Genomic DNA, 15905 nt, shown 5'->3' with positions numbered 1-15905 from the left:
AGTAGCGTGGGGAGAAAAAACACGCTGCTGCTAAAATCCGTAGTAGTAGTGCCGTTTCTAGAAGGGCGCTACTACTATACCTAGCACGTCGGGAACGGTGTGGCAATTATAGTAGTAGCGCGTTCTGTTCCTGCCGCGCTACTGCTAAGGGGGTAACAGTAGCGCGGTTTTGGCAGACGCGCTACTGCTAAGTAGCAGTAGCGCCTCATTTTAACACGCGCTACTGGTAAGATTCTGTGTATAAGGTTTTCCCTAGTAGTGTGCAACATGTCTTCTTCGCCACTCCTGGACAGTAGCTCCCCTGTGGTGACAGCCTCGTCGCCACCTCCACCTGTCGTCCTGCGCCCTCATACTCGCAGCAAGAGTGGCATTTTTCAACCGAAGAAGCGCACTGACGACACTGTCGCATGGCTTGCAGCTTGTGTGGCACATGCTGAAGCTGATCCAACGACTGAACCATGACACTTTCAGACAGCGCTTCGCATTCCACACTGGCATGCTGCGATGGAGCAGGAGATCCATGCTCTTCAGAAGAACAACACTTGGCGTCTGGTTCCACCTCCGTCCGGTGTCAATATCATTGACTCCAAGTGGGTGTTCAAGGTGAAGAAACATGTTGATGGCTCCATTGAGAGGTACATGGCATGCCTGGTTGCAAAGGGGTTCAAACAACGGTATGACATTGACTATGAAGACACGTTCAGTCCTGTTATTAAACCAACTACCATTCGTGTTCTTCTTTCCTTGGCTGTTACTCGAGGATGGTCGCTTCGACAACTTGACGTTCAGAATGCTTTCCTCCATGGAGTTCTGGAAGAAGAGGTTTATATGCGTCAGCCACCAGGGTTTGTTAATCCTGATCAGCCGCATCATTTGTGTCATCTTGTCAACGCTCTCTATGGTCTGAAGCAGGCATCTCGTGCGTGGCATGCGCGTCTTGGAGCTGCTCTTCGTGCGCATGGTCTTGTGCCTTCTACAACGGATACGTCTCTGTTTATTCTTCAGCGACCTGAGGTGACTATGTACATTCTGGTCTATGTTGATGATATCATTCTTGTTAGTTCATCCGCTGCTGCTACGGACCGGCTTGTGTCCTCTCTTAGTGCTGAGTTTGCTGTTAAGGATCTTGGGAGACTCCATTACTTCCTGGGTCTAGAGGTGTTTCATTCTGATGGTGGCCTGACTCTTACTCAGAGGAAGTACTCTCAGGATCTTCTACGTCGTGCTGGTATGTTGCAGTGCAAGACTGCCACGACTCCCATGTTTGCCACAGACAAATTGACAGCTTTTGATGGTGACTTGCTCTCTCCTGGGGATGCCACGGAGTATTGCAGTATTGTTGGTGGGCTGCAGTACTTGCTCGTTACTCGACCAGACATATCTTTTGCAGTTAACCGTGTGTGCCAGTACCTTCATGCACCACGTGATCCTCACTGGTCTGCTGTCAAGCGCATCTTGCGCTATGTTCGTCACACTGGTTCCTATTGTCTCCATCTTCAGCCTGCACATTCTAGATTGATTTCAGCATTTTCTGATGCCGATTGGGCTGGTAGTCCTAATGATCGGCGATCCACGGGGGGACATGTTGTGTTCTTTGGGCATAACTTGATCGCCTGGCAAGCGCGCAAGCAAGCTACGGTGTCTCGGAGTAGTACCGAAGCTGAGTACAAAGCTGTTGCTAATGCCACAGCTGAGATCATATGGGTGCAGTCATTGCTTCGAGAGTTGAAGGTCTCCCCAACTCAGCCGCATGTTCTTTGGTGTGATAACATCGGTGCCACATACCTTTCATCCAATCCAGTATTTCATGCCCGAACAAAGCACATCGAAGTTGACTGTCATTTTGTGAGGGAACGTGTTGCTCAGAAGCTCCTTCAGATTAAGTTTGTTTCTTCTAAGGATCAGCTTGCTGATATTTTCACTAAACCCTTGCCCTTGCCTTCTTTTGAAGGATGTCGCAGCAATCTTAACCTCCTGAGTGTTTCAGGACATAGTTAAGATTGAGGGAGGGTGTTAGACTAAGTATATGTTAGATATACGTGTTGTAACATAACTTGTATTTGTACGGTTCCCTCTTATAAATATATGACAGAAGTACCCACCAAGGATATCGAGCATTGTTCCAAACCCTAATACGTCTAACAAGCGACTTCAAGCCATCACCAAGGCTAAGGAGGTTGTTTGTTCCCCACGTCGATGACCCAGCCTACATCGTGTGCGCCACCCAGGTCTGATTCTTGCTATATTACTACTTTCTAATCAAGTCAAGTATAGTACAGTAGTACACTATATTTGGTTTTTGGTCAGTGTTCCTAGTTACTGGTTGCTCTAGAAAGAAAAAGTAGAAATAGAAACATATCATTCATATAACGTGTGCCACAAATCCATCTATGTAGGTGACGTTCACACTCCAGAATCTAGATACTTCAGCGGCGCCCGAATATTGCTTGAGCTGCTAGAGGGAGCAGCAATGGCTTCAGAGCCTTGACGACGCTGCTCATGTTTGGAGAGTGAGTGCCATCAAATAGCTCCAAGACAATTCTGTAAATTTCATGCTAAAATTAGAGATATGCACACATCAAATTTCCCTAGTATGAATTTACCATGTCAAAATAGAACATAAGTAGTACCTGAAAGTATGCAAATTTTTGCTGTCTTAAGATGCGATGTGGGTGTAAGAATGGCAAGTGTATGTAGTTGCATGATAGTGATTTATCGCATTGAGCACAACTCGAAGATAATAACTGATAGTTGATCCACTATGTTGGAACATATCTTGCACCGTCCGATTGCTTGCATTCTTTGATATTGTGTATAGAAATATACATACTTGCTCTTCCACGGATACATATGTTCTGTCTTCAAGATTGCACTTCTCACACAATTTTTGACCTAAGGCTTGAAGGATCTCTCTCTCCATGTGGAATCGTCTTTGGCACAGGACCTCACGGCCGGTAAGTGTTTCATGCATGTATGTGGATCCTATGAGGACGGATGTATGTATTGGCATTTTTGTGGATGAGCTACTGCCATCTAATGTAGGGTGTATGTGAGAAAAACTAATTCATCTTCATTTTCTGATCGCCTACTGTAGTTTGGATTCATTGGCTGTTACTGGAAATGGTGTGGTATTGCTTGAATGAGGAAGTGTGATGTTCAAATGAACTCAGCAGTGAGGAACGGCTGTGTGAATGGTTTGGCTGTGTGATGTGTGTTGTTCTTAAGCTTGTGGTTTATGTATTTTATATATAGAGCAAAGGAAGTGCAACGGCTAGTACGTGTAACGGCTAGAAAGTTTTTCTTGTGATCCGAACACACCATATTTTTTTATTCCTCTACTTTGGAGACCTGTGATTTGTACTGTACATCCAACTCCACTTCCTATAGCTTTTCCCATTCCTTTGCTTGGCTCTTCTCTAGTCCGAACACAGCCTTAAGAAAGAACCAGACATGTATACCTGAGTGGCGCACAGGAGGCCGGCTGAGCCGTCGATGCAGGGAACAAACAACCTCCTATTCTTTGGCGATGGCTGGAAGTTGATGAAGTCATCGACTGTGAGACGAGGGTGAGCCACAAGCAAGAGGATGCCGTTTCCGTTGCAGTCGATCTCCAACCTGCCGTCCCCGCCCTCCTTGAAGCGGCCGGCCAAGGGGTAGAAGGGCACAAGGGCCTTGCTCAGTGCCGTCTTCAGCCGGCTCACGTCGAAGAAGTCACCCGTGGCTGTTTGGTCACCGGAACGTCAATGGTAGAAGTGGACGAGTGGGGCGTAGCCTTCATGGACTAGCATAAGAGGAGTGCTTTACTCGGCGTGTCCGCGGCCGGCGTTAGAAAGCAGGACTCTACCACCTGCACCTCCTCCACACCGCCCATTCACCTTGCTCTGCTCTCCCCTACATTCTCTAAGATTTAAAAAATAGTGTGCTATAGCACCACTAATAGCACGCTATAGCGTTTTGAGAAAAATTGTCTCGCTAAATAAATCGCCTATAATGACACACTAATAGCACGCTATAACACGCATGCTAAAAGCGTATTTCAAGGCCCACGCTATTTGCTGTAGGGCGCTATTTTTTTCATTGCTTCTCTCTCTCAGCGTTAGCTACTGTGTTGGAAATGGGGCGAAAGCTCAAAAGAATATGGAAGAAGAGATCGTCTTCGTCTTAAAAAAAGAGAGAGATGGCATATTCACAAGCAATTATTGATGGAGAGATCGCGTCCCGCTGTTTTCCCACTGATCGGTCCCTCCGTCCGTCCGTCCGTCTGTCTTCTCTCCTCTTCTCCCTGCTCTGCCTCTAACAGGGCCCGGCAGAGAATCAATGGCAGGACGTGCGCCTGCCTCCAAACAGTGTGTTTAGTTTCCTTGAATGGGTGACACAGCAGCATGGTGATGGTACTACAAAAATGCTAAGCTCTACTCACTATCATACAGCTGTAGGGAAAGAAAACAACGAGATTTGATGTATCGCCATGTATGTCCCCATCAGCCAGATCGCTTTTCTTTACCATTATCATGTCTAGAAGATATGCGATCACATGCAAAAAGATATGCGATCCTCACTGCCCATTTCCAACTCGGTAGCTAGAAGTAGCAGTAGCGCTAGAAGAAAAGCAAGACAACATCCGGTAGTAGCTAGAGCAACAACGAGAAACAACAACATAGCTACTCGTTGGAATGGCCGGCGAGGAGGAGGTGCAGGTGGTGGAGTCCTGCTTTGTGACGCCGGCGGTGGACACGCCGAGCAGGGCGATCCGGCTCTCGCCGTTCGACCTCATGCTAGCCAGCAGAGGCTACACCCCACTCGTCCACTTCTACCGCCGACCAGAAACCTCCGGCGACGACTTCTTCAACGTGAGCAGGTTGAAGACGGCGTTGGGCAAGGCGCTTGTGCCCTTCTACCCCCTGGCCGGCCGCTTGAGGGCGGGCGGCGACGGCAGGTTGGAGATCGACTGCAACGGCAAGGGCATGCTCTTCCTCGTGGCTCAGTCTCGTCTAACCATGGATGACTTCACCGACTTCAAGCCATCATCAAAGCAGAGAAGGCTGTTTGTTCCTCACGTCAGCGACTCAGATGGCCTCTTATGGGCAACCCAGGTCCGTTTGATTCCTATCTAGTCCTTTCTATCCAAATCAATTACTAACTACACCTACAATTAACAGAACTAACATGCAGTACTATTCAGAAGCAATTAGTAATATGTACAACAAATTAATCCATATATGTATGTAGGTGACATTCTTAAAGTGTGGTGGGGTGGTCTTAGGGTCGGCAATCCATCATGCTGCTATGGATGGATCTGTTGTATTCCACTTCTTCAGGACATGGTCAGCTTTCTCCAGAAACGGCGACCGGGCTATGGTGAACCTCCCCTACCATGACCGCTCGCGCTTGTGTGCGCGTGATCCACCTGTTGTTCATCCCGACGCACTTTCCATTTTTAGCCCCAAGATAAACCTTACCCCGCAGCCAGGGCCAGTCGTCAACGTGGTTGTGTCCTTCACCCTTGCCAAGGACCAACTTTCCACTCTCAAGCGCATATCCGGTGGCGATGGCGTGAGCACCTTCAGTGCCATGAGCGCCCACCTGTGGCAATGCATGTGTTTAGCCCGGCAGCTACCCCCGGATGCTACGACGCAGCTTATGTTCTCGGCCAACATCCGCCGCATCATGAGGCCACCTCTCCCAGGCGGCTACTTCGGCAACGCCATAATAAACCTAAGTGTCGGCGACAAAGCGTATGCCATCGCCTCACGTGAGCTGAGCTACATCGCGCGGCGAATTCAAGACATCCACAGACGGGTGAACGACGACCTAGTGCATTCGGCGATCGACTACCTGGAGCTAGCAAAGAGGGACGACGAGCGCCCGGCTATAGGCAATTTGCCAGTGACTGACATTAGAGTTGTCAGCTGGCTTGGCATGCCGTCGTACGATGCGGATTTCAGCTGGGGAAGGCCATTGGCTATGTTCCATGCTGAACCAAACCGCGGAGGTTTTGTTCACCTGATTGACAGCCCACAGGGTGATGGCAGTGTGCGCATCATCATGTCTATAGAGGCTGCAATTCTCAGTGAGTTGAAGCGTTTGCTGTATGCCAAATTGAACAACAAGTTGTATTCTAAGTTTTAACCTTGTACGAGGTGTGTTTGAGTCATGGATGTTCGATGATTGTATCTTGTTACTCCCTCCATCCGGACTTACTTGTTACAAAAAATGATAAACATGGATGTATTTAGAACTAAAACATGTCTAGATACATCTATTTATACGACAATTATTTCTGGACGGAGGGAGTAGGTGTTTGTACACGGAGAAATAATCTTAAGCAGCTTACGCTAGCCTTATACTATTGAATTCAATCCTTCTGGTCTCAGCTTCAGAGTAGAGTAGTTGCTCCTGGAATGCACGATTTTGTTTAGTGCGATGAAGATAATTACTGCAAATGGAATGGTTTACGCTCAAGCTAGCTTTATTTATTTTTAGGCCCTGTGCTCTGTCTGTGGTGGTGCTCACTCTGCCCGGTCACTTTCAGCCATGGCAGCGAAAGTTAATTGATTTGAATCCATCTACTATATACTGGGAATGGGAGGAAGCTTGCTGAGCTCGGCGTGGGTGTAATTTTTAGTTGTAACAATGTAAGTAATGTGACGCTGTGATTCTGCACGCAGGTCCAGATGTTCCTAGGTGTGAACAAGAAATCGTTTAAATAACCGATTTTTTTTTAAAATATGATTTTTTTTGTGGTGCATGATGATCAAATGCGTTATGCCCATGCCGAATTTGGTGGAGTTTGGATATTCGAGGAGCTCATGGCATAAAAGACAATTTTCGGGCCTGTGAGAAAGTTTGAAAAAGCGCACTGTTGGTAGCTGATTTTGTCTGTTTTGGCGCAAGCTCCATGAATGTCGTTGACCCATTAATTTTTGCACACACCTGGTGCATTGAAGCATCTTGCACGTAAAATGGAATCAGATTTTTTGAATTTTGTTTACTATTTGTTTTGATTTTACTGTTCCCTAGGTGTAGATGAGCTTGAGCTCCGAACAGCTCCGAAATGAATTATCTAAATTAATGTGGTTTCTATTCAAGTATCATATGGATTAGAATTTGATAATTGTTCTGAAACAAGAAATATAATTAGATACAGCTGGCAGAAACTATTAAGAATATAGAAGTTTTGCTCCTATGACCATGTCACCATTGGATGTAGCCCCCTTTGGATGTAGACCCTGATGACCATGTCACCATTTACTCAAGTACTCCTAGGGAACCGTGCTAGCGAAGCTTAATAAATTTTCCATGATTATTTTATTTTATCCAATCAAGACCATAATCTAGATGCTTTCGTTGGATCTGCTGTTTCCCCTTATCATAATAATCTTTTTTTAATTGCTTGCTGAGGCAAAGGCGGGAGCTCTGCCACATCGTATAAGAAGAAGAGAGTTGACCGGTTAATTTAAGAAAAATCAGGCGAACATGGGTGAAAACCAAAATACAAACACTAAAGACAAAAATAAATTAAAGGTTGGGGGTAGGATTTAGACCACTGAAATAATAGCATGCTATAGTGTGTAGAGAATTGTCTCGCTAAATTGGTCGGTGTAAAATGTCTCGCTAGTAGCACACTAATAGAATATTTCCAGGGACATCCCTATTTTGTATAGCACACTATTTTTTTCTTGGTTTGGACATACACACACATAAACATCAGCGAACATCGTTTGAGCCAGACAAGAGTGCCGAGGCCCAAAACCGTAAGGCACGATTTTTGTGCAAAACCACTGATCGATCAAACCATCAGATGGAGAGGGGCCACCAAACCATGATCCATCAATAGGAGACAGCATCATGCATGGTATCAATGTATCATACAGCTGTAGGTAAAGAAAGAAAACAACCAGATCTGCTATCGCCATGAATATCTCCATCTACTACTTTCGTCTACCAGATTTGGTCTGGTTCGTATCAATTAATATCTATGTGTACTGTACCGTCAGGGCAGTGCGTGGCCGCGGATGGCGGAGTAGCAAGGAACCCCCAGTAGGAACCCTAGTAGCCGGAGCGCACTTTCAGCGCACCGCGGCATTGACGCACTTTATCTAGGCCGTGTCATGCATGCTTCGAGATGGATACAATGAGTGACAGTGTAATATGAATGATATACCGGTTCCCAACTATAGCACTATATACACAAGGTATGGTCCGGGATCGCAATAAAGTGCAGGCATATTGCCACTCCTATTTGTGCCATCGTGTTGGGATCCGATGCCAAACACGGCACAGGTCCAACTCATCCCCATGTTTGCTCGGCCCCGCTCATTTCAGGTGAACAGTGCATGAGATCTACACCTATTTAATGAATCTTGGCCCCACATAGCACAGGAACGGCTCGTCCCTAATTTTGGCCCAAGCACTTTGTGTTTGTCTGCATGATCTACATGAATTTTGGCCTCGCATAAGTTTTAGCCCCGGTATTTTGTGTCTTTAAATGAAGGACCTGCCCGAGCTGTCGTACATCTATGTGTGCATGACCAGTGTTGCTGGCCATGATAGCTAGCGGTCTGTGCGAGAACTCTAACATGGCGATTGATTAATCGAACTGTTAATTTGAAATTTGCTGAATGCAGTGCTTTGTGTGGGATAAGTCCAGTGTTTCCACTGTTAAAAATTGTACAACGGTGTTGTATAAATTGTGCAGGGTTGCGTGTGCTGTTGTAAACGTGTTGGGAAGGTTAGGATCGATCTCATAGCTTTATCTGCTAGTATCATGTAGGAGTATCTTTTAGCAAGTTAGCGTGAGATCAATCCTAACTAGCCGGGGGTATAAGTCGAGAAGGGTCGTCTGGTCTGATCAAAACAGATGGTTACAGTGCTACGTACCGGGCTAGTGTCGGGGCAATTGGTACGTTTGATGGTTAGTAATGGAAATAATTAAGTTTCATAAACTGCTTGTATAAATCCGGTTAGAACTGCATGCATGTAACTGTGTGGCTCATATAACACTGCATGCCATCCGTGATTAGTCCCACGTGATTAGCTAAAGTGCCGCAAGTGAATACCAACTAATGGTTGCATAAACATCTATGAAAAAACTTCTACATGGTCAACTTATATGTGCAAAAGAATTATTTTGCTCAACCAGACAAACAATCCAGCTAAGCGAGCTCGCAAACTTTTCTGTGCCCTGACCCGTGCCCGAAGTTGGTACAAGATGCAACCTGTTCTAAAATGCGGGCTACCATGGTGCTTGCCGCGGGACATATGCTGCACATGCAGGAGGAATCCAGGACCAAGCCTGTTGGATGACACGGCCAATACAGCCTGGTGAATAACAAACACATCGCTCCTATACATTGTTCCATAAATGCTAAATGATGATTCACACGAAACCGAATGGTGAGGACATGCATACCACTAGACGTCATGCATCAAATGAGCTTTTCGCCCTAGTAGCAAAAGAAGAAAGAAAAAATAAATATAACTGGGTATAAAGTAGCATATAAGTTTTACATAATGAAACTGAGGAGAGTTGGGTAGGGTATAGGATTTATTCATTGTCTGCATACTTGGACAAGGTCCAGCAATACTCCTGGAGAAATTAAGCACTTTGGTCTGACAACCCATCAGTTAAGTAAGCCAGGAACTTGAATAAAACATTTTTTTCTCAAACATGCCTAGAAGAATGTCATCTTCATTGAGAAAAAAATCATTAAGACAACATAATGACTAATATTTTTACAAAGATCTACCAACAAAGATGCCAAAATAAGAAGAAAGGTAAAAAAATGATGTCCCAATTCAACTAAAAGAATGGCTAACGTAGAAGCGACAGGAGAAACTATTAGCAATTTGATATCTGCACAAACTACTGCCATAGCACTCAACCTTATCGGCAATAACACAATCAGCTAGCTGGCAAAAAACACATGTGAATCAACAAGGAAAAATCACATCATCACCAACACGTGGAATGATTGTTCTTCTTCTGCTTTCATGATTGTGCATTCTATATTCCATCATAAACTCAAGAAATGAGCATAAATGTTGGGAAACAATTTAGAAGTTTCACTCACTGTCGGTGCCAAAACCGGCGGATCTTGGGTAGGGGGTCCCGAACTGTGCGTCTAGAGGGATGGTAACAGGAGACAAGGGACACGATGTTTTTATCCAGGTTCGGGCCCTCTCGGTGGAGGTAAAACCCTACTCCTGCTTGATTAATATTGATGATACGGGTAGTACAAGAGTTGATCTACCACGAGATCAGAGAGGCTAAACCCTAGAAGCTAGCCTATGGTACGATTGTTGTTCGTCCTACGGACTAAAACTCTCCGGTTTATATAGACACCGGAGAGGGCTAGGGTTACACAGAGTCGGTTACAATGGGAGGAGATCTTCATATCGTATCGCCAAGCTTGCCTTCCATGCCAAGGAAAGTCTCATCCGGACACGGGATGAAGTCTTCAATCTTGTATCTTCATAGTCCGGGAGTCCGGCCAAAGGTCATAGTCCGGCCATCCGGACACCCCCTAATCCAGGACTCCCTCAGTAGCCCCTGAACCAGACTTCAATGACGACGAGTCCGGCGCGCAAATTGTCTTCGGCATTGCAAGGCGGGTTCCTCCTCCGAATACTTCATAGAAGATGTTGAACACAAGGATAGTGTCCGGCTCTGCAAAAATAAGTTCCACATACCACCGTAGAGAGAATAATATATGCACAAATCTAATCTGCTGACGTGTTCCGCAGCGTGACATCACGCCACGGACAAGCCTTTATTCGAGTCGTTTTACTGTTCCACCTCAGCGCGTATAGTGAGGCGGTTTCCTTGGCACGTCTTATCAAAGCAGAGATCATGTCCTCTTATTCCGGGATTCTCATCAATACGGGCGTGGGTAACCCAACCGCGCCTTTTGGAATGATTCTCTAATTGAAAGCGAGTCCCAAATGGTTACGGGGAGGGCTCTTGGTATTCAACTCCTTTATAAAGAGACCAAGGCTCGACTCCTTTCTTTTTCAATTCAATCGAATCCTCCCCTCGCCTCGAGTTCCAACACTCAAAGCTCTAATTTTAGGCGCTTCGGGCCTTCGATGATGTCCGGCTCCGACCTTCAAGGCCGGTGGGTGCCTTCCTCCATTACGGAAGAAGACATGCGAAAGCTGAGAGATGCCAGGTATCTAACCGGCGAAATCTCGCATAGGCTGCATGCTCAAGGGCAGGCCATTCCCTCTCCCTAGCCCGGTGAGAGCGTGGTGTTCACATCTCACTTCCTTCGGGGGCTAGGCTTCCCATTGATCCCTTCGTGAGGGGGCTGATGTTCTATTACGGGCTGGAATTTCACGACTTAGCTCCGAAGTCCGTCCTCCAAATTTCATCATTTATTGTCGTGTGTGAGGCCTTCCTACATATCACTCCTCACTTTGGATTGTGGCTTAGAACCTTCAAGGTGGAGCCGAAGATGATAAAGGGCAGCATGCTGAGTGCGGAGGAGCTATTATAAGCAAGATAGCCGGCGCTCCCTGGCCCGAGGGCACTTTCCAAGAGGAGTTCGGCTTATGGCAACGGGACTGATTTTACATCACAGCCCCCAGGGGCACCACATGGGTGGCGCCACCTGCTTTCCGCTTGGGTCCCCCACCACGACGAGCATCATGGGTCAATGAAGGGCTTATCTGGGGGCCGTCCAAAGACGTGCCCTTACTGCAGGACCGCATTTAGGATCTCCTAGAAAGAGATATTAACTTGACCGTAGTGGCGCAAGTTATGCTGATTCGCCGCACGCTGCCCTGCAAACGTCGCCCTCTCCGCCTGTGGAAATTTAATCCGGAGGGACCGCGAGTCCTCCAACATTTTATGGGCGCGACACCCATGGAGATGTACAAATTGTTCTTTGGATCACAAGCAATGTGTCCGGATTTGTTCGAGGACGCTGGTCTGAGCTGCAATCGCCCGGATGCTAAGGTAAGTAGCCCTGTATTTGGACACACCATCCGCATTTTCATCATAAAGTTGCCCTTTAATAGAGCTATCCTTTGAACAGGAGTGGATAGCGAAGTCAAAGCTTATCAGGTGTCCAGCCCCCCTACCCGAGACCGCACCGGATCCCGTGTTAACCAGGATGCTGGAGATTATGCTTTCGGCAGAGGGCGAAGAGGGGAACCAAGGAGCTACCGCCTCCACGAAGGAGACTGTCAGGAAGGGAGGAATCGAGAATTCCCCCAACCTGGGAAAGAAAAGGAGTGCCTTTGAAGACCCAGAGGGGATGACCTCGAAACGGGGGAAGAAATCTTCGTCAGAGGATCCGGCGCCGAAGACTGCCCCGGCCGCATTGCGCCCTCAAGGGGATCAGCTTTCCTCCGAGCCGTAAGTAAAGAGAGGGGTTCAAAAATGAGTAGCATCCTTGTTTTATTTCTGAGGAAGATAACCAAAATATTACCTTGCAGTTCGGATCTCAACCCTTCTCAGCAGAGCTCGTCTTCAGGGGATCTTCGTCCGGAGATGATGGAGAGCGAAACGCCTCCCCCAGCTGCACCGACTTACGAGGCAGGCGACCCCGAGTTGTCGTCCCGGTGGGTTTCTCCAAGTCCGGATCCTAAAAAAGGTCGTCGGGCTAGTCCGGTGCCTTCTAGTGCGTGGTCGGAGAGGCTGAGGGATCTACACGGGCGAGCGTCCGTCTCAGAAGAACACCGTATGTTGATGAACACGGTGATAGGAAGGATTTCATCCGCAAAAAGCGGATTATACGAGGCCGCTAGGAGTTTACTGACAGGCTTTGAGGTACGTGAAAAGGTGTACTTTTTGGTAGAGCCGCATATATAAAATGCGCCCTGTATAAATAGTAGCCTCTGAGACTCTGTGTGTCGTCAAGAGTGATGGCGCACAGAGTATCATAACCCCAGGTGTAAAATGTCACCTTTTTATGAAGGTTGCGAGGCGTTCGGTGGCTAGTCGGACTGATGAATCTGCCGAGCTAAAGCGGCAACTTGACGTGGCGGATGCCGACATCGCACTTGTAAATAAGCGGCTAGACGATGCACAAGGTATGCTCCACAGACATCTGATGAGAGGAGTTCGATGTTCGTGCCTTACAATATATGTGCTTAATTAATGCAGATAGCGCTGCTGCCGTGGAGAACATTCGGGCAGAACTTGCCCGAGCCAAGGAGCAAGCAAGGAGAAGTGATGCGGCTGCCATTAAGGCGGCTGAAGAGCTGAAAGCCGAACAATCTGCTCACTGCCAGAGCAAGAAGGTAATAGCCGAGATGGTTACAAAATTGAAGGATGCTGCCGACCGCTGTAAATTTCTCGAACAAGAAGAAAGGGCGGCTCAGAAGGACCTTGGGAAGATCACTGCCGAGGCCAAGGATACTCGCTCTGCAATGAGAGCTATGAAGGAGGAGCTACGTCAGTACGGAGATATCACGGCTGGAAAGCCCTATATGCTACGGATGAAGTTCGGGGATCCTAAGTATGCTCCGTTAGACCGGCAGTGGAGTGCGGAAAACGCTTATCTGGATTTGGCCGCAAGTGCGGCAGACGCAACCGAACACTTCCGAGGTCGAGGTGACCATAAATTGGAAGAACTTTTTTGGTCGCAGTTCCACAATCCAGAACGTCCACTTTCGGTATCTGACCGTTTGGCTGCCTGGGCGGAGTTGAACAAGTTATCCGGACTTGCCATGAAGTATGTTGCGAGTCGTTTGTGGCCGGGAGAGCCAGAGCCAAAGAGTTATTTTGGTTTGGTGCAGCAGTTCCTTGGTTCTGTGCCGCATGTTGATGCAATGAAGAGGTCGGCATGCGTAGAGGACGCACAAATGGCTCTTGCCCGTGTCAAGACATACTGGGCGGATATGAAGGCCAGTGTTGTTGCATCCTGGGATTCGGACGAAGGCCGAGTACCTGCCAGGCACTACTTTGAGGAAGTTCTTCCAGGCGCTCGTTTAATAGAAGCGCAGTGCTCGAAGGATGTTGTGTTCGAATAGCATGTGCTATTGTAAAAGGAATATTTTGATATAATGTAAAAGCTTTTTATACTTGTGCTTGCAGGAATTATAATACCTCCTGTGCGGCCGTTTTAATGTATATGTGTATATAACCTGAAAGATGGCAGTCGTTGGCTTCAGTCCCCACGCATATATGCGGGGGTGTTCGCAAAAAGGCGCCTTTTCACACTTAATCCAACGTCCTGGTCCTATAAAGGAGGTGAGAGCGAGGCGAACTAGGCAACTGGACTATAATGCTTTATCATTTTCACTTAGCCATAGGAGTTTGACAGTGGGGCTACTCAATAGCCCCTAGAGGCACCGCGCTCGCCTGAATTCGGGGCGCGTATGTGCCTGACCGGGAAGCGGCCCTTCGTTAATGCGGAGGAATCCTAAAGATTCCGAGAGTCATCGAGTGGTTGACCAGTCTCTCGCTATATCATGACAGTCAGTTTTCGGCTTTCTCTACTGAGGTGCTCGCCTGGCCGAACCGGGGCACAATCACAGTAGTTCTCCTGGTGCCGCGTTAGCCGATATAACGGAATGTAAGGCAGCAACACACATGAGCCGGGCAAACCCAACATTTGACCAAAGACATGATTCGGAGCTGATGCATATAAGGCCAAACTCGCGACGCCGAACACTCCCTAAGATATTCGGTCTTTATGAAGACGGGCCGAAACAAAGCCCTTGGTAAAAAAGCCCCTAGTGTCCAGGTACGTGCAAAATTCTGGCGTGGCCACATGCCAAGACGCCAGCCTCCTCCTCGGTTATAGCAAAAACCAGGGGATGTTATCAACAAGAGACAGTAAAAAAGGTTTACGCAGGGTCTTAATCTGAAAAGAATCCTTGAAACGGGTCCCTACTGCACATCTGCGCCTGTGTCTCCGTTGTGCCGTATTCTGGACGGGGGTAGCACGATGTTCGTCTTCGAAAAAGAGGAACTTAGTAAAAAATAAGCGTGCGAGAAATCTATGTTAAAATAAACGAAAGATAGTTGGAGCAAGAATTGAGCCGTATTGTCTCCTAACGTGGACACGCGGAGCCCCTTGTACAGGGTTATGCGGCTATTAAGCCTTTGTATGTTTACGTCGGACTCGTCGAGCCGTGTCCGGGATAGTAGGGCTGGATTAGTTTGTGGCTGTCCAGGCGACCGCACTATTACCCGTATTTAGGGGATCAATTTATATTTCCCTTTAATGAGATGATGCCTCGTGGACCGGGCATTTTAAGTGTAAGAGATGCATAATGCAGTAATGCGTTAAAGCGGGTGAAAGCTTCACGTCCCAGTAGCGCTTGATAGCGACTTATGCATGGGGCGATGTGGAAGGTTAGCTTTTCGCTTCAGAAGTTGTCAGGTGAGCCGAACGTGACTTCTAACGAAAGGGAACCCATACTCTGGGTAACTGGACCCGGCGTGACTCCTTGAAAGGAAGTGTTGCCATGGCGAATTATAGCTGGGTTTACCCCTAGTTTGCGGATTGTGTCCTGATATAACAGGTTTAAGTCACTGCCGCCGTCCATAAGGACTTGTGTAAATTGGAATCCGTTAATAATCGGATCCAAGACCAAGACGGTCCGGTCTGCGTTCCGGGCCCCTTTGGAGTAATCATGATAATCGAAGGTGATTGGTTGTAGCAACCAGTGGCGGTGCTCCTCTGGGGCTGGCCGTATGGCGCGTGTCTTCGTAAGCGCTGTTCTGTTTTTCCCTTTTGTCATCTGTAGTGAATTTACTGTTTTGACTTCTTGTGGGAACTTCTTTTGTTCTCCGGTGTTCTGCTTGTGGGGTGCGTCGTCATCCTCGCTTGGTGTGTCGAGCCCCTTGTGTTCGGCGTTGAGTTTGCCGGACTGCTTGAAGACCCAACAATCTCTGTGGGTATGGTTTGCGGGTCTCCCGGGGGTACTGTGGATTTGACATATTTTGT

At 47.4% G+C, this 15905-nt stretch overlaps 1 protein-coding gene across 1 annotated transcript; it reads left to right on the top strand.

The window, feature by feature from the left end:
* The first annotated feature begins 4627 nt into the window (after positions 1-4627).
* LOC119324086 (putrescine hydroxycinnamoyltransferase 1-like) lies at positions 4628-6474 on the top strand. The gene is made up of 2 exons (XM_037597831.1): positions 4628-5093; positions 5230-6474. Exons 1-2 carry the CDS (start codon positions 4674-4676, stop codon positions 6127-6129), a joined length of 1320 nt encoding a protein of 439 aa, XP_037453728.1. The 5' UTR covers positions 4628-4673; the 3' UTR covers positions 6130-6474.
* The last annotated feature ends 9431 nt before the right edge of the window (positions 6475-15905 follow it).

This window comes from Triticum dicoccoides, chromosome 6B (assembly GCF_002162155.2).
Source record: "Triticum dicoccoides isolate Atlit2015 ecotype Zavitan chromosome 6B, WEW_v2.0, whole genome shotgun sequence".
Taxonomy (NCBI): Eukaryota; Viridiplantae; Streptophyta; class Magnoliopsida; order Poales; family Poaceae; genus Triticum; species Triticum dicoccoides.
The sequence above is the reverse complement of the archived record's forward strand: the minus strand, read 5'-3'. Positions and strand labels throughout refer to the sequence as shown.